This window comes from Somniosus microcephalus, chromosome 17 (assembly GCF_052327205.1).
Source record: "Somniosus microcephalus isolate GS21.2 chromosome 17, FLI_Smic_1.0, whole genome shotgun sequence".
NCBI classification, from domain to species: domain Eukaryota; kingdom Metazoa; phylum Chordata; class Chondrichthyes; order Squaliformes; family Somniosidae; genus Somniosus; species Somniosus microcephalus.
In genome coordinates, this window is record NC_141003.1 from 9,220,292 (window position 1) to 9,239,737 (window position 19,446).

At 47.1% G+C, this 19,446-nt stretch overlaps 1 protein-coding gene across 4 annotated transcripts in view; it reads left to right on the plus strand.

Moving 5' to 3' along the window:
- cfap54 (cilia and flagella associated 54) overlaps nucleotides 1–19,446 on the plus strand; it is an 859,633-nt gene that overhangs the window by 323,715 nt on the left and 516,472 nt on the right. For all 4 annotated transcript variants that reach the window (XM_086009903.1, XM_086009902.1, XM_086009901.1 and 1 more), the window contains 4 exons: nucleotides 11,453–11,558; nucleotides 12,307–12,396; nucleotides 14,668–14,794; nucleotides 16,357–16,453. In XM_086009903.1, the coding sequence (XP_085866029.1) occupies nucleotides 11,453–11,558; nucleotides 12,307–12,396; nucleotides 14,668–14,794; nucleotides 16,357–16,453 (420 nt within the window). The remainder of the gene's footprint in view (nucleotides 1–11,452; nucleotides 11,559–12,306; nucleotides 12,397–14,667; nucleotides 14,795–16,356; nucleotides 16,454–19,446) is intronic.

Sequence of the window (19,446 nt, forward strand, 5' to 3'; positions counted from 1 at the left end):
ATAGAATGGAGCAGGTGATGTGTTACTGTTGCGAGATGTGGGAACCGGTGACCCCCATTGAGGCTCACGGTGATTACATCTGCGACAAGTGTTTGCTGCTAGAGGAACTCAAGTTCCATGTTATGGAGCTTGAGACCGAGCTTCAGACACTGCGACACATCAGGGAGGGGGAGAAGTTCCTGGACTCTATGTTTCAGGAGATGGTCACACCTATGAAGTTAATTACTGCCGATGTAGTCCGTGGTCAGGGACAGGACGGTGTGACTACGAGTGAGGAAGGTACAGGGATCCAGGATGTAGTGTTGAAGGAGACGCAGCCCTTGTTCTTGTCCAGCAGGATCGAGGTTCTTACTCCCTGTGAGGGCGGGAGCGGGGACTGCAGGGAGGATGAGCAACCTGGCCACAGCACCGTGGTACAGGGGGCCATTCAAGTGGAGGGAGTAAAAAGAAATGTTGTAGTGGTAGGGGATAGTATCATTAGGGGGATAGATAGGGTTCTCTGCAGTCAAGAGCGGGAGTCCCGAAGGCTGTGTTGCCTGCCTGGTGCCAGGGTTAAGGACATCTCTTCTGGGCTGGAAAGAAACTTGGAGTGGGAGGGGGAGGATCCAGTTGTCGTGGTCCATGTTGGTACAAACGACGTAGATAGGACAAGGAAGACGGTTCTGTTAAAGGAGTATGAGCAGCTAGGGGTCAAATTAAAAAACAGAACCTCAAGGGTAATAATCTCTGGGTTATTACCTGAGCCACGAGCGAATTTGGCTAGGATAAATAAAATTAAAGAGTTAAATGCGTGGCTCAAAGACTGGTGTGGGAGAAATGGGTTTTGCTTCTTGGGACACTGGCACCAGTACTGGGACAGGAGGGAGCTGTTCTGTTGGGACGGACTCCACTTGGCCAGTGCTGGGACTAGAGTCCTGGCGAATCATATAACTAGGGCTGTAGAGAGGGCTTTAAACTAATTAGTGGAGGGGAGGTTTCTAGAGAGCAAATAATAGAAATGACAACAGAGAAGGTCATAGACTTAGGTAGCAGTGGGGGAATTAAAAAACAGAATGTGTCAGGAAGGGACAGAAGGTATGGAGTAAAAAGTAAAGTACTAAAAAGGGAAAAAACAGGAACTAAGTGTTACAAAACATATTTGAAAGTTCTTTATCTGAATGCACGTAGCATTCGTAACAAAATGAATGAGTTAACGGCACAAATAATGACATATGGGTATGATCTTGTGGCCATTACAGAAACATGGCTGCAGGGTGACCATGACTGGGAATTAAACATACCAGGTTATTTAACAATCAGGAAGGACAGGCAGGAAGGGAGAGGAGGTGGGGTGGCTATGTTAATAAAGGAAGGAATCACTATAATACAGAGAAATGATATTGGGTCAAAGGAGCAGGATAGTGAAACAGTTTGGGTGGAGATAAGGAATAATAAGGGGAAAAAAACACTAGTGGGTGTAGTCTATAGGCCTCCGAACAGTTGCAACTCTGTTGGACGGAGTATTAATCAGGAAATAGTTGAGGCTTGTAATAAGGGAACAGCTATAATTATGGGGGATTTTAATTATCATATTAACTGGACAAATCAAATTGGGCAGAGCAGCCTTGAGGATGAGTTCATTGAGTGTATTAGGGATGGGTTTCTTGAGCAGTATGTAACTGAACCGACCAGGGGGCAAGCAACCTTAGATTTGGTCCTGTGTAATGAGACAGGATTAATTAAAAATGTCCTAGTAAAGGATCCCCTTGGAATGAGTGACCATAACATGGTTGAGTTCCATATTCAATTAGAGGGTGAGAAGGTTGGATCTCAAACAAGCGTGCTGAGCTTGAATAAAGGAGACTGTGAAGGTATGAGAGCGAAATTAATTAGAGTGGACTGGGAAAATAGATTAAAGGGTAAGACGGTACATGATCAGTGGTGTACATTTAAGGAGTTATTTTACAACTTCCCAAAAAAATATATTCCACTGAGGAAAAAAGGGTGTAAAAGAAAAGATAGCCATCCGTGGCTAAGTAAAGTAATTAAGGATAGTATCCGACTAAAAACAAGGGCATATAAGGTAGCCAAATCTAGTGGGAGGATGGAAGATTGGGAAGTCTTTAAAAGACAGCAAAAAATAACTAAAAGATTGATTAAGAAAGTAAATTAGCAAAAAATATAAAAACAGACAGTAAAAGTTTCTATAGTTATATAAAAAGAAAAAGGGTGGCTAAAGTAAATGTTGGTCCCTTAAAGGATGAGACCAGGAAATTAATGGTGGGAAACATGGAGATGGCAAAAACACTGAACAATTATTTTGTATCAGTCTTTACAGTAGAGGACACTAAGAATATCCCAACACTGGACAAACAGGGGGCTCTAGGGGGGGAGGAACTAAATACGATTAAAATCACTAAGGAAGTGGTACTTGGTAAAATAATGGGACTCAAGGCGGATAAATCCCCTGGACCTGATGGCTTGCATCCTAGGGTCTTGAGGGAAGTAGTGGTAGGGATTGTGGATGCATTGGTAATAATTTTCCAAAACTCACTGGACTCAGCAAAGGTCCCGGCAGATTGGAAAACTGCTAATGTAACACCCTTATTTAAAAAGGGTAGCAGGCAGAAGGCTGGAAACTATAGACCTGTTAGCCTAACGTCTGTAGTTGGTAAAATGTTAGAGTCCATTATTAAGGAGACAGTAACAGGACATTTGGATAAACATAATTTAATAGGACAAACTCAGCATGGTTTCATGAAGGGGAAGTCATGTTTGACAAATTTGCTTGAGTTTTTTGAGGAAGTAACATACAGGGTGGATAAAGGGGAACCAGTGGACGTAGTGTATTTAGACTTCCAAAAGGCATTTGACAAGGTGCCACACAAAAGATTATTGCTCAAGATAAAAAATCACGGGATTGGGGGTAATATTCTGGCGTGGGTGGAGGATTGGCTCTCTAACAGAAAGCAGAGAGTTGGGAAAAATGGTTCGTTCTCAGATTGGCAACCAGTAACTAGTGGTGTTCCGCAGGGGTCAGTGCTGGGTCCCCAACTCTTTACAATCTATATTAACGATTTGGAGGAGGGGACCGAGTGTAACATATCAAAGTTTGCAGATGATACAAAGATGGGACGGAAATTAGTGAGTGAGGAGGACATAAAAAACCTGCAAAGGGACATAGACAGGCTAAGTAAGTGGGCAGAGATTTGGCAGATGGAATACAATACTGGAAAGTGTGAGGTTATGCACTTTGGCAGGAAAAATCATAGAGCAAGTTATTATCTTAATGGCAAGAAACTGGAAAGTACTGAAGTACAAAGGGATCTGGGGGTCCTGGTGCACGAAACTCAAAAAGTTAGTATGCAGGGGCAGCAAGTGATTAAGAAGGCCAATGGAATGTTGGCTTTTATTGCTAGGGGGATGGAATATAAAAACAGGGAGGTATTGCTGCAGTTGTACAAGGTATTGGTGAGACCGCACCTGGAATACTGCATACAGTTTTGGTGTCCATACTTAAGAAAAGACATACTTGCTCTCGAGTCAGTACAAAGAAGGTTCACTCGGTTAATCCCAGGGATGAGGGGGTGGTCATATGAGGAGAGGTTGAGTAGATTGGGACTCTACTCATTGGAGTTCAGAAGAATGAGAGGCAATCTTATTGAAACATATAAGATTGTGAAGGGGCTTGATCGGGTGGATGCGGTGAGGATGTTCCCAATGATGGGTGAAACTAGAACTAGGGGGCATAATCTTAAAATAAGGGGCTGCTCATTCAAAACTGAGATGAGGAGAAACTTCTTCACTCAGAGGGTGGTAGGCTTGTGGAATTTGCTGCCCCAGAAAGCTGTGGAAGCTACATCATTAAATAAATTTAAAACAGAAATAGATAGTTTCCTAGAAGTAAAGGGAATTAAGGGTTACGGGGAGCGGGCAGGAAATTGGACATGAGTCTAGGTTCGGAATGGTCATGGCCCTGTGGGTAGTGGAGTGGGCCCAGGGGCCGTGTAGCCTTGTTCTGCACCTACTGTGTTCTAATTCTGTGTTAGATTTCAGGAGATGGTTTTATTCCTGTTCCTGGCTTGGGTGGAGATCGCCTTTACAGAAGGTAAGTACTGTAGAAAATATAGGGACAGAGTGATCTCCTGGAAGAATTTCGATCGCCTAGATGGGTCGGAGAGGAATTTCCCAGATTTTTTCTCCCAAATTGGCCATTGGGTCTTTATCTGGTTTTTCGCCTCTCCCGGGAGATCACATGGGTTCGGGTGGATGCAGAGTGATCGAAGATTTGAGGTTAGGATCAGATCAACCATGATCTTATTGAATTGTGGAGCAGGCTCGAGGGGCCGATTGGCCTACTCCTGCTCCTATTTCTTATGTTCTTATGTTCTTATAGGCGCTGCTTGGCCTTCTTCACCAGAGAGGAGGTATTGAGGGACCAGGAGAGGTCTTCCGTGATGTGGACTCCGAGGAACTTAAAGCTGTCCACCCTTTCCACCACAGCCCCATTGATGTGGATGGGGGTGTGACTTCCGCCTTTAGACTTCCTGAAGTCCACAATGATTTCTTTGGTTTTCTTGATGTTAAGGGCCAGGTTGTTATCGGCGCACCACTTCACGAGATCCTGGACCTCCTCCCTGTAGGCTGACTCATCGTTGTTGGTGATCTGGCCTACTACCGTGGTATCATCCGCAAACTTGATGATGCTGTTGGAACCATGAACAGCCACACAGTCGTGGGTGAAGAGGGAGTAGAGGAGAGGGCTCAGCACACATCCTTGTGGGGCCCCCGTGTTCAGGGTCAGCGGGGGGAGGTGTGGTTACCTAATTTGACAGACTGGGGTCTGTTTGTTAGGAAGTCCAGGGTCCAGTTGCAGAGGGAAGTGTTCAGGCCAAGAGTGTGGAGTTTGGTGGCCAGCTTGTTGGGGACGATAGTGTTGAATGCTGAGCTGTAGTCTATGAACAGCATTCTGATGTCGGTCTCTTTACCATCTAAGTGAATCAGAGCAGAGTGTAGAGCAGTTGTGATTGCATCCTCCGTTGATCTGTTTGCCCGATAGGCAAACTGGTGTTGGTCAAGAGAGGCGGGAACACTGGCTTTGATGTGAGCCAGGACCAGTCTCTCGAAACACTTCATTATGATGGGTGTGAGTGCGACAGGTCGATAGTCGTTCAGGCACATCACAGCCGTTTGTTTTGGCACAGGAATAATGGTAGCGGTCTTGAAACATGTAGGGACTACTGCGTGGGCCAATGACAGATTGAAGATGGCGGTGAAGACATCAGCCAGCTGATCAGCACATTCCTTGAGTACCTGTCCAGGGATGCTATCCGGTCCAGCAGCCTTTCGTGTGTTCACTCCGCGTAGAACACCCCTTACGTCGGAGGTCGACAGAGTGAGCACCTGGTCTTCCAGGGGTGGCAAGGCTTTGGTAGCCGGCTCCCTGTTGTCCCTGTCAAAGCGAGCGTAGAAGTTGTTAAGCTCCTCCGGAAGGGAGGCATCGCTAACCGGGGGGCTGGTGTTTTTGCTCTTGTAGTCAGTGATGGACTGGATGCCTTGCCACATGCGCCGGGGGTCCGAGTTGTTGTGGAAATGATCCTCTATCCGCAGTGTCTGTTTCCTTTTGGCAGTCCTGATACCCTTTTTTAGGTTGGTCCTAGCTGCACTGTAAGCCGCCGCATCGCCAGATTTAAATGCTGCGTCACGTGCTTTCAACAGCGAGCGGACCTCTCCTTTCATCCAGAGTTTCTGGTTGGGGTATGTCCTGATATTTTTATGGGCCGTGACGACCTCGACGCAACTGTTAATGTAGAATAGCACTGTGGATGCGTATTCCTCGATGTCATTATGGGCAAACATGCCCCAATCAGTGCGTTCGAAGCAATCCTGAAGCTCCGAGACTGCCCCCTCTGGCCATACTTTCACTGATCTCACTGATGTTCTCACTCTTTTGATGAGCGGTTTGTATGCCGGGGCTAGAAACAGGGAGAGGTGGTCAGACTTCCCAAGGTGGGGGCAGGGAATGGCCTTATAAGCGTCTACAATGCTCGTGTAGACTTGATCCAGTGTGTTCTCCCCTCTTGTGGGGCAGGAAACATTCTGGTGGAATTTCGGCAGTACAGTTTTTAGGTTTATGTGATTGAAGTCCCCCACGACTATAAAAGCTCCGTCTGGGTGCGCAGTTTGTTGTTCGCTGATGGCCCTGTAGAGGTCCTTCAGTGCTAGTTTGGCATTAGCGTGTGGTGGGATGTAGACCGCAGTGATGATAACAGCCGTGAATTCCCGAGGCAGGTAGAAGGGTCTGCACCTTACCATGAGGAATTCCAAATCAGCCGAGCAGGATCTATCGATTATGTCAGTGTTAGTGCACCAGGCATTGTTAGTGTAAATGCACAAACCGCCTCCCTTGCTCTTACCGGAGTCTGCAGTTCTGTCGGCGCGGAAGACCGTGCGTCCTTCTAGTTGGATGGTGGTGTCAGGGATGCCGTTGTTCAACCAGGTCTCTGTGAAGATCATGGCGCAGCATTCCTTTGTCCTTTTCTGTGAGGAGAGATCAAGTTTGATCTCATCCATTTTGTTTTCTAGTGACCTGATGTTGGCCAGGAAAATACTTGGGAGGGAGGGTTTGTGTGGGGCCCTCTTCAGCCTATTTTGGATTCCGGCCCTCTTACCCCGCTTCTGTTTGCGTTCCCTGCGCGGTCTGCGCCGACTTCCGGCTGGGGAAGGACGTCATGCAGTGCTACTCCAGTGGCTGCAGCAGAGCTGGTGGAATGTTGCTGACTTTCAGTGGGGGACACTGCATATGGCCTTGCTGGTTGACCTTTAGGAACTGGTGGATGGGAGTGTCAAATCAATCTTGTTCTTCTTCATTCTCCTCTCCCTCTTCTTGGTCACCCACTCGCTGGGCAGGCTGCATTTCTTGGGTGTGTGAAATGAGGAAGGCACAAGGGTGGAGTTGTGGTGACAGGAGGGCGGGAAAGCATGAGAAGCATGCTAGAAGGAGGATAACGTTTGAGGATACCAGCATTTTGTATCCTTTCCTCCCTGCTGCTGGCCAAGGGCTCAGCCATGCCCCTGGCAAGAATGGCCTGCACCGTTTTTTCCAAGGGGGTGAGGTGAGGCTAGGAATTAGAGATGTGCCTCGTGATTAATGCAGATTGGTAGGTGAGTGATTGGGCATTAAACAGTGTGTGAGGCTAGTGGTGCAGTTGGTAGGAGACGGATTTTGACGATGCATTCACTGAGCTTGACCAGTGGTCTGAGGTCATGAAGCTTCTTTGGGCACTGGAGCCAGGTGCTGGGGCGACACTGCTGGCATTGACAGCCTCGGTGATGTACTCCCACATCATTCTTTCTGGAGGGCTTCCTGGCCCCTGTGGGTAGAGGACCTGTCTTGCAAAGCTGGAGTGCTGCGTGCGAGACCCTGGATGCCCCTTCCCTGGCTTGCTGAGCCATTTGTGTTAGTGCTGAAGCAGTTTTCCCATTTTTTGAGGTTAGGAAGGGAATTCAGCTTTAAGAGCTGACTATTCACATTTGGGACTTGTTAATGTAAATTTTTTTTTGAAAAGGCAGAAAGGGCTGAAAACTGCATCGTTTCACTGGATTTTAATTTGTATTACTTCAGTGTGCATGGCCCCTTTAATTCACAGTCATGTAAATGCATTGAAACATAGAAACATAGAAGATAGGAGCAGGAGTAGGCCATTCGGCCCTTCGAGCCTGCTCCGCCATTCAATGAGATCATGGCTGATCATCCAAATTCAGTACCCTGTCCCTGCCTTCTCCCCATATCCCTTGATCCCTTTAGCCTTAAGAAATATATCCAACTCTTTTTTGAATATATTTAATGAACTGGCCTCCACCGCCCTCTGTGGCAGAGAATTCCACAGGTTCACCACTCTCTGGGTGAAGAAATTCCTCCTCATTTCAGTCCTAAATGGCTTACCCCTTATCCTTAGACTATGACCCCTGGTTCTGGACTCCCCGGCCATCATAAACATCCTTCCTGCATCTAGTCTGTCCAGGCCTGACAGAATTTTATAAGTTTCGATGAGATCCCCTCTCAATCTTCTAATCTCCAGTGAGTATAAGCCCAATCGACACAATCTCTCCTCATAGGTCATTCCTGCCATCCCAGGTATCAGCCTGGCGAATCTTCGCTGCACTCCTTCCATGGCAAGAACGTCCTTCCTCAGGTAAGGCGACCAAAACTGCACACAATACTCAAGGCCCTGTACAACTGTAGCAAGACATCCTTGTTCCTGTACTCGAACCCTCTTGCTACGAAGGCCAACATACCATTTGCCTTCTTAACCGCCTGCTGCACCTGCATGCTTACCTTCAGCGACTGGTGCACAAGAACACCCAGGTCTCTTTGCACTTCCCCTTCTCCCAATCTATTGCCATTCAAATAATAATCCGCCTTCCTGTTTTTGCCACCAAAGTGGATAACCTCACATTTATCCACATTATAGTTCATTTGCCATGTTTCTGCCCAATCACCCAATCTGTCCAAATCGTACTGGAGTTTCACTACATCCTCCTCACAGCTTACCCTCCCACCCAGCTTTGTGTCGTCTGCAAATTTGGAGATATTACATCCAATTCCCTCGTCCAGATCATTAATATATATTGTGAACAGCTGGGGTCCTAGGACCGATCCTTGCGGTACCCCACTAGCCACTGCCTACCACTCGGAAAACGACCCGTTTATTCCAACTCTTTGCTTTCTGTCCGCCAACCAGTTCTCTATCCAAGCAGTTCAGAGAAGGTTTACTAGACTAATACCTGGAATGGGCGGGTTGTCTTATGAGGAAAGGTTGGACAGGCTAGGCTTGTATCCGCTGGAGTTTAGAAGAGTAAGAGGTGACTTGATTGAAACATATAAGATCCTGAGGGGTCTGGACAGGATGGATGTGGAGAGGATGTTTCCTCTTGTGGGAGAATCTAGAACTAGGGGTCGCCCATTTAAGACAGAGATGAGGAGAAATTTTTTCTCACAGAGGGTCATGAGTCTTTGGAACTCTCTTCCTCAGAGGGCGGTGGAAGCAGTGTCTTTGAATACTTTTAAGGCAGAGGTAGATAGATTCTTGGTAAGCAAGGGGGTGATAAGTTATCGGGGTTAGGTGGGAATGTGGAGTAATCAGATCAGCCATGATCTTATTGAATGGCGGAGCAGGCTCGAAGGCCGAGTGGCCTACTCCTGCTCCTAATTCGTATGTTCGTATGTTAATTGCCCACAATTCCTTGTAAGCTCCACAGCCTCGCTTCCAGAGGCTGAGCAATGTTCGAACACCACACCTGGACAGGAACTTCGCGTTGGTTGCCTCCAGTAACGTCACCAGGACGGCGTTGCATGGAAGCTAAGTGCTGCACCACCAATCTCCAGGCCCCCCAGACAAATTTTGCCCCGTTAGCATTGCGGCCATTTTCATTAGCCGTTAGCTCCAGTTGCCGGTGACACCAGCAACTTTATTGGTGAACACAAATTTCTTGCTCATTGAGTGCTACCGCTAAGCCAAGTCTGACAACTACTTAGGAGTTCAATGGTGCCTTTTGCTGGCAGATAACTTAGGCATGGTCCAGAAAAGATTCTTACAGAATGTAAAATGGAGAAAGTTATCTGACTTCTTGTAAAAGGAGTACTGCTGTTAGAGGTGACTTCTGATTGTAAGAGAGCGTCCCAAGGCTTCCCCTAACCCCCCTATTTTATGATGGTAATATCTTGCTTGTATGTAGAAGTTAAATTTGAAGATTATACCAAAGGTAGGTAATCTAACATCCACTGTTTTTCAAATTGAGAATTTTGAGGACTTAATGCAGGACTTTACCAGGTTTGAAATGAGTAGGAAAGGAGGTGGGATAAATGATATTGGACACCGAATTTGGGTTTTTAAAGCTTGGAAATTGGAGGAACGAAGTCTTGAGAGAGGTAGGCAGTTTCATAATGAGATGGGAAAGAATGCCTATGGTGGGATGAGCTTTAAAGATGGAAGGATGTAGAAAGTTCCTGAACCTGAACACCTCTCTGTTATGTTCATTAATAACTAGACATTCTTATTATGAACACAGCTAGCTTCTAGCTAGTCATTTATTCAGTACACGTTCTCTAGGTACAGTATCTGTAGAGGCTTCCATGTGTGCTCCTGTGTGCAGGCTGCCATCTTGACTGTTGCCTTGTGGGTAGCCTAGTGCCTCATGGGTAATGTAGTCTTAATATCATACAGCTGGGTAGTGTAGTCTTATACATACAGCTATATACAGCTCTACACAGCTCCACCTAGTGTCCACTATAGAATGACATGCTATTGATCACTACACTCTCCACCTCTCTCCTTCTTTAAGACCCACCTTAAAACCTATCTCTTTAACTCTTAATATCTCTTTCTTTGGCTTGGTGTCAATTTTAGTCTGATTATGCTCCTGTGAACAGCCTTAGGACATTTTCCTCTTAAAGGTGCTATATAAATGTAAGTTGTTGTTGTAAAGGAAGGAGCATTTAGAGCTTCTGAGAATCAAGAGAGGAAAATCTAGAGGAGCAATAACCATAGCACCATTGACAAAATGGAGTAAAACAAGAAAGATTGCAACAGAGAGAGATATGGAAGCTAGAGGTGAGAGGATTACCTACTGCACAACAAACTATTTTTTGAATGTTGTCCAGAAATGGAAGCACTATTCAAGTCTTGGACAGACTTGGAATTTACAGAGGGTTAAGAGTTGTTGAGGGAAAAGATAGTGTTTTATTCAAAAGAGAGAAAAAAACAAGCTATGGAGGCTGTTTTGGCAATAAAGGAGTTCCATTTGTGACCAAAAGAGCTAAGAGTGAAGATGTGAAATGTAAAATGTGGTAGCTGTAGGTTAGAATTCAGAGATTGCAAATTATGGCGGCGACTAGAGGCTAGCCAATGTAACGCCTCTCCAAGAAGAGAGAAAGGGGAAACCAGCTAACTAGAGTTAGTCTAACATCGGTTGTGGGAAACCTTTTAGAACCCATAATGCAAGATAAATTAGTGAGCATTTAAAGACGATGGGATAATCAAGGACCTTCCCCCATTCAAAGATTAATTATTACTTTTATAGTTATAAGTATAACTTTTGTAAAATGTCAAAGGCTCTGGAGATGACCAAAATGATGACAAATTCAGCAAAGTGTATAAAAGCAGAATTCCAGAGGTGTATAATTCAGGCTAAAAGATCAAAAATGCAGTGACTATACTGAACACCACAGTAGGTCAGTGGCTGGAAAAGTAACCATGAGTTTAAAATTCAGAGAAATTACTCTTTTAGCTCGAGACTTAAGTGTGTAGACGTGTATGGATGGGTGGGTAGTATTTTCTGTGGGATAATTTGACAGCTTGAAAGATATCAATCATGCGTATGAGAGTCTCTTTCTACTTAATGTTCTCTTTCAATATAAACAGAATAAATTACAATCTAAGTTTTTTCTAAATATTCTTATACTTTTTTTTAGGACAAATGGGAAAGCACCATCGACCAGCAGAAATTAGCAATGCAGAGCTCTTTACAGCTGCAGGTGAAGGCAATGGACGAAAGTTTGGCTAATCTAAAAAAGGAAGGTAGAAAACACAAAGTTTTGTCACTACTTTTTGGCAAAGTGTGATGTCAATCAGTGTACTGCTTTTGTACGTAGCAGATTTCTGTTCACAACTTGTAGTGAAACTGTGTCAGCTGTGGCTCAGTGGTAACACTCTTGCTTCTGAGTCAGAAGGTTGTGGGTTTAACTCACATTCCAGGGACTTGAGCACAAAATCTAGGCTGCCACTTCTGTGCAGTACTGAGGGAGTTCTGCACTGTTGGTGTCATGTGATGTTTAACCAAGGCCCTGTCTGCCCTATCGGGTGGATGTAAAAAATCCCACGGCACTATAGCAAAGAAGAGCAAGGGAGTTTGTTCAGGCCAATATTTATCCCTCAACCAACATCACTAAATGTGGTCATTATCACATTGCTGACCTTGCTTTGCGCATATTGGCTGCTGCATTTCCTACATTTCAGAAAGCATTTCATTGGCTGTAAAGCGCTTTGGGACATCCTGAGGTTGTGAAAGGCGCTATATAAATCCAAGTCTTTTCTTTTAATGTTGTTCTTTATCACTGTGTTTGAAATTTTGCTATAAATATTCAACATGGGAAATCTGTCTCTTTTATGTTTCCACACTTTGTTAATTAATTGATCTTACGATGTAACACTTTTAGTATGTACAATAGCTTTAGACAAATTTTGGATTACTATCCAAGTAGTTTCCACTTTTGGAATTCCTAAATTAGTAAGTATACTTCTTCTTCATTTTAAATTATTTTTCCAGTGAAAACAGGAGCATTGACTGGAAATGAAGCCTCTAATGTGTTGTACACAACCATCGCATTCGCATCAATAAATACTGCTTACAACAGAGGTAGAATGTTTCCGCTTTGTGACACATTAAATACTTTAATTGTATTTGAATATTACTTGGTACATTTTCATACAGTATGTCTCTGACAATCACTGGGATCACGCCTGCGAGGAACCTCCGCCACTGACCCTGGGGGATTTTCCGAGGTTGGGACATAGTCCATGCCCTTGGTTGGTGGGGGGTGGGGGGGTGCGGAATGAGGGCAAAAGGTGGCTGTATTAAAAGGACAATTTTCAGCTGAAATTGTGAGGTGGTCCTGCCACTTTATAAGTTATTGGTGTGACCAACTGTGTACAGTTTTGGTCACCGCGGTACAAAAAGGATATTGCAATTATTGAAAGGATAGAGAGGAGACCAACCAGAATGGTTGAAGGGATTATGAGGAGTGATTACGTAAACTGCACATGTTCTTACTGCAAAAGAGAAGACTGAGAGGTGATATGATTGTTGTTTTTAAGATTCTAAAGGGTCTAGACATGCTATGATTAATCAACAACTCCATTATCATTGTATCATGTAAAAGTAGCAACGCAGGTTAACAAGGCCATAAAAAGTGTAAACAAAGCATTGGGGTTCACTTCTAATGAACAGAATTCAAAAGCAGAAAAGTTGTGTTAAACTTATATGGAACCTTGTTGGTTAGACCACACTTCGAGTACTGTCTCCATATTATAAAAAAGATATAGAGGCACTGGAGAAAGTGCAAAAATGATTTCCAAGGATGTTACCAGAATTAAGAGGGCACAACTACAGGAAACATTGTGCTATCCGGCACCGACGGGACCGAGCTGTTGCCGTTCCCTCAAAACTGCCGGACACTCCAGCGTTAATGTTGAAGCATACGGAGCTTTTCAGCTCTGTATCTGGCAACAAACACTGTTGCTTAGCAACAGCTTCTAAACAGTCGGCCGTACCTTGGAAGCGTCTCTGTCGTTTAGCAACAGCTTCAGAGAGACTTTGCAGAGCCTGACTGTTGAAAAAAAAGCCACGAGAAGGAAAAAAAAGCCACGAGAAGAAAAAAAACCTAACAAAACAGCTCCTGATTTTTGCCGGTGGCTCGAGCTTGCCGGACATTTAGCCTCCGGATAACACAAAGTTTCCTGTATCAGGAAAGTTTGAACAGGCTGGGGCTGTTTCCCCTAGAAAAGAGAAGACTGAGAGGTGACTTGATAAAGGTCTTTAAAATTATGAAGCTGGTTCGATAGGGTAGACGTAGATAAGATATTTCCACTTGTGCGGGAGTCCAAAACTAGGGGCCATAATACAAGATAGTCACTAAAAAATCCAGTAAGTAATTCAAGAGAAACTTCTTTACTCAGAGTGTGGTGAGATTATGGAACTCGCTATCACATGGAGTAATTGAGGTGATTAGCATAGATGCATTTAAGGGGGAGCTAGCTAACTACATGAGGGAGAAAGGAATAGAAGGATATTCTGATAGGGTTAGATGAAGTAAATAGAGTGGGAGGAGGCTTGTGTGGAGCACAAACACCGGCATAGGCCGGTTAGGCCAAATGGCCTGTTAATGTGCTGTAACTTCTATGTAATTCTATGTAATGTGACTACCAGGATGGTAGAAGCTGAACTAGATGGACCTTGGTCTGTTTTTATCTAGCAATTCCTATGTGGCACACTGTTTCCACTCCGGGAAGCAAGGAAGCTGCGTTGAAATTATAAAAAAAAACTAACCTTACAAAACAACACAACTTACATTGATATAGCACCTTTAATATATAAAAATGCCCCAACATTAGAGCTCCTGTTTGGGGGTCCCACTTATCATTGTTGGGTGGCCTGGTCCACCTTATCAGGCATAACAGTCACCGATCATGACCCTGTTAAGTGAGCCCCGGGGGACGGAAACTCCGATCTTCACACTCCCTGCTCCTTTGATGCCATCTCTTCAAGGAAGCTCCACTCCTTACAAGGCCAAGTGGGAATTCTCCCTCAACGCTTGGGACCCAGTCTTTCCAGGTTCTGGTCAAAATGCTAGTTTGTCCTTCGGCTGGGGTTATGGTGGCAGTTCACCAGATGGGCCGCAGATTTCAGCCCCTGTTTGTTAATATTCCAGGAATGGATTATAGAGTATAGATTTACTCTTGTTAGTTTTTCTAATTTAGTACCTGTAGTCATTTGCCACATTCTTGCCTGTATAACTGTGGGACATGTCTGTTAATCTGGCAGAATCGTCCTGTAAGAAATATAATTGGATTGCCAACCTACAGAAATGTTCTCTTGTTAAAAGACGTTTTAATATCTCCTCTGTTGCAGTAATGAGGCTTAAAGACAAAGATCGATTCCTGGAGTACCTTGTACTGTTGCTGCACAGAGCGGTACGAGAGGAGAATTTAGAACATGTTTCAAAATGGGTGAATGAAGCTGTAGTGTCTATCAAACAGTAAGCACACTCCCATGTAAATCAAACACTATTAGTTAATGTTGACAAACATGACCAGATCAGAAAATGTGCTGTGTAGCTTGAAAAGTAGCTTTTTTGCTGCGGAAGAAAATTTGCTTTGACAAGCTAAATCTCCAATTTGATTTGCCTTTGGCCAGTATTGTCAGTATTCCATTGGGAAAAAAAGGCTGCAGGCCAACATTGAACATTTTTTGGAAAACATAATAATTTATTTGTATTATTAATATGCAACTGCTTCTTTTCAGACTACATAAACAACATTCTGTTAGGAAATGTTAATTTTTTACCAATGAATACAATACAAGAAACCAGGGACGTAATTTTAATCCCCAGAAACGGGTGGGTTTGGTTCAGATGAGAAGTTAAAGTGTTAAAAACCGGAAACAGGAAACCAGCCTGCCACGAACCCACCCACTTCTGGTTTTAACGGAGGCGGGATGAGGGGCAGGCGACCACTCTGCTCAGGAGACGGGTCAGTCATTGAAACCTTTTAAGGAGGCTGCTGCCTCCAATTTAACAGTGTTTCTATTTTTAAGCACAGTCGGCCAGGTTTCCAGGGCCTCAGGAAACCTGGTAGGTAAAAGGAGGCAAGAAGGGCTGGATCCATCAGGTAACTGCCTTTACAGCATTGCTTGTGGGCCTGGAGGAGCAGGAGTGTTTCCTCCTGGCCCAACAAACTTACCCTACAAACCCTGTCATAAATCAAAACTTCTATAAGGAAGTACTACTGAACGGCCAGCTGAGGGCGCCGCCCGAGGAGTATAAATTCTAGGGCGTGGGCCCAGCTTGGCCAGAGACAGTCTGGAAACAGGAAGCTAGTGACTACTAACTAGACCTCCATGTTTTGTTACAAGTCGATTAAAGCCTTGCTTTATGTACAACCAAGTGCGTAGTGAATCTTTATTACGTCAAACCCCTTCCCACCTCCATGATCTCTCCAACACCCCCACCCCACCACCGACCCCCCCCCGACCATCGATTATCGAACCCCCTCCGATCTCTCCCCGATCTCCGACCCCTCCTCCGATCTCTCCCCGGCCCCCCAGATCTCCGATTCGCCCCCCCTCCGATCTCCCCCCGATCTCCAACTCTCCCCCGAACCCCCATCTCTGCCCCCGATCTCCGACTCTTCCCATGACCCCCCCATCTCTGTCCCCGATCTCCGACCGTCTTCCGCTCTTTCTTCAACCACCCCCCGCCAACCCGATCTCCTCCGTCCCTCCCAACCACAGTCTACCTACCCCCACGATCTCTACCTCCAACGTGCACTAAACATACCTCCGCACTTTTCTGAAGTGCTCCCTGACCGACAGGCAACTGAGCCTGTCAATCAGGCTGACTTCCGGGTGGGGAACCTGTTCAAAAAAAAACCATGCTTGCCATGAAGTTAAAACTTCATGGCGCTGGGATCATAACTCCTCCCACCTCTCCGGAACCCCCGGCCCCAGTAAATATCAGGGCCAAGGTGTCCATCAACACATTTATTAGTTTTTTGCTTTGCTTGCCTAAATGCAAACCATTATTTTGTTTTAACTGAACAGGCGGAACAAAACTCTTCTTGGCAGAAAGAAAACTTCTGGGAAAATAACTACAAGTAGATCCCTGAAAAATGCAGCAGTTGTGGTCGAGTATCTCAATGTAAGTTACAGCTGGTATACTCTCTGATCGTTTCTGGTTGCACTGACCAGCTTGGGTTTCTTGCAGCTGGCACAGTTCCAGCAAATGTGTAGACATTTTGGCCTAGAAATTCAGTTGGTTGCGCCAGCCGGTAACGCCATAAGAGGGGTATATTTCCAGCGCTAGGCACTTAGCGCCCGGGCGCAAACCGATCTGCGCCAACGCCCAAATTCAGTTGACATTTAGCGCCGGCGCAAAGTGTTTGCGCCCGCAGCTTATGACGTCATCTCGTCGTGCAACGCTGTTTGTGCGCCCCAAACCGGAAATTCAGTGGCGCCCGTCCAATGTGGGCGTGGCGCTGCTAAGAACTGTGAAGTGGAACGCAACAGAGGCCCTGTGGGCCTCGGGGAGCGCTAATTAAAGGGCACTTACACTGACCTATAAAGCCCAGCCATTTTGCTGCAATGACTTTACTGCTTTGGATTTCTGGACAGAGACCAAGGGACAGAGCTTACTGATTTGGGACAACATAGGAGAGGTATTTTTGGCTTCTGGCCAGTGCTTTGACATTTGATTCATTTGATTTCACTGTTTTCAACTTTATTATGGGGGCTGTATGGGGGTCCAACCCTCAGTTGCAGCATTATGTGCGAAGGGCTCGCAGACGCTGTGAGAGAGGGCCAGCCATGCCTAGACGCAGAGGGGCCATCAGGCGTCGGCAACGTAGGCCTTACCCACTCAGGCAATACCGGCAGCAGGTGTCCTATCTCACCATGACTGCGGCGCATTGTGTTAAGAGGCTGCGCTTCAGAAGGGAGGTGGTTGCAGAGATCTGCCAGCTGCTTCACAGAGATCTGCGTCCACAGCTGATGTGCAGGACGTCTCTCTCGTTGGAAGTGAAGGTCACGGTGGCTCTGAACTTTTATGCAAGCGGCTCCTTCCAAGCCGCTGCTGGGGACATAGCGAACATCTCCCAGTTCGCCGCGCATCGCTGCATCCGGCAGGTCACCGATGCACTTTTCGCGAGGAGACACCAATTCATCTCCTTCCCCATGACCCGACAGAGGCAGGAGCAGCGTGCAGTCGGATTTGCCAGGATCGCGCGCTTCCCCATGGTGCAGGGCGCCATTGACTGCACGCATGTGGCTATGCGGGCACCTATCCACAATGCCGAGGATTACCGCAACCGGAAGGGCTACCATTCCCTAAATGTACAGCTGGTGTGTGACCACAGGCAGCGCATCCTAGCTGTCAATGCCCGCTTCCCAGGAAGCAGCCACGATGCATTTATCCTGCGCCAGACTACTGTGGCTGACATGTTCGAGGCACAGCCTCCACCAAGGGGATGGCTTATCGGGGACAAGGGCTACCCTTTGTGTACATAGCTCATGACCCCGCTCCGCGCGCCCAGGACCCCAGCGGAGGAGGCATACAACGAAAGCCATCAAGCCACAAAGAACATCATAGAGCAAACGATAGGCGTCCTCAAGCAACAGTTCCGCTGCCTGGATCGTTCCGGCGGATCTCTACAGTATTCGCCAGATAGAGTCTCCCAGTTCGTCGTCGTGTGCTGCATGCGGCACAACCTGGCTATCCGCAGGACTCAGGCACTGCCACCTGACATTGCACCACCACCTCAGGAGGACGAGCAGGAGGACCATGAGGAGGAGGAGGAGGAGGAGGAGTACCAGCCCAGGAGGGAGCCACAAGGTCCAAGGGCCGTCCGCCGGGGGCTTATTGATCGACACTTCTAGGCCCCCTGTCAGGGAATGGGCTGTGGCAACGAACGCACCTGAAGGCAGCCGCACCGCAAGCCCTCAGCCGGTTAACGCAACAACCACTTGAAACCTGAGACGTGGACATGCTGAATAAATAAAAAGCTTTATTTCACAAACTCAGGGCCCTTCCCACATGAAACAGAAAAACAGACAAGACCCCCAAAAAACAGTCAAAAACATCTGTGACTCCCAAAACCTGGGGAGGACTAACAAAACTTGCCCATCCAAATGGCCTTCATCATCGGCCTTACAAAAATAAGCCCCCCCCTCCACAACACAAACACCCCCATAAAAACAAAAAATGCCTTGATCCTCGGCCTTACCAAAATAATGCCCCCCCAGAACACAAGCCCCCCAATATAAAAAAAACCGCTATCACCACACTCTAATGGGTGTGCCGAGAGGGCGAGTCCTTAGACAGGCTTCTCTGGCCCCTGCCCGACCTGCTGCTCCGCCTCAACCTGGGCCCTGCGGGTGTGGCAAGGCTGGGGGAAGGCTCATGAGGGCCACAATGCGTGTCGGCAGATGCCCTTGGGGGTCGGCCTAGACGAGGCCCGGCCCGGGAGGGGCCGGCTGCTGACTGCTGCAGCTGTGGCTGGCCAGCATCAGTCTCAGCAGCAGCTCGTCGCACCTTGGCTGGGGGAGTGGCAGTGTCGGCTGCACCAATGGGGGCAAGCTGGCTGATGGCAGGCGCGCGCTGCTCGCCAGAGACACTGGCACTCGGCCGGGCTGGCAGTGCAGCAAGCGCAGCAATCTGGTGGAGGCCAGACCGCTGTGCTGCAGCAGGGCGGCGGGTGCCCTGGCGATGCTTCCGCGCCACAGCGAGTGTGGCAGAAGTGAGTGCCCGAACTGCCCTGGTATGTGCCCGCATCAGCTCTGCCAGTGTCTGGACGGCACCACTCATCTCGCGAGTCGCGTCCTGGGCTGCCGCGAGTTGCTGGACACCCCTGTCGTGCGCTGCCGCGGGTTGTTCGACCCCCCTGGCCTGTGATTCCCCGAAAGCGACCACACTATGAGCCAGGGACTCAATGGCCTGAGGCATCTGTTGCACAACCCCCATGAACTCCTGGTGGCGCCGCTCAGACGCCGCCGACATCTCATCGAGGAGGCGCACCTCCTGGGCGAGGACCGTCTCCGGACTGGAGGGCGGACTCTCCCTCTGGGGAGAAGGCCGCCGAGCTGGCCGACCCTTCCCGCGTGCCTCGAGCCCACTGGGCCCAGGATCTGCCCTCCCCT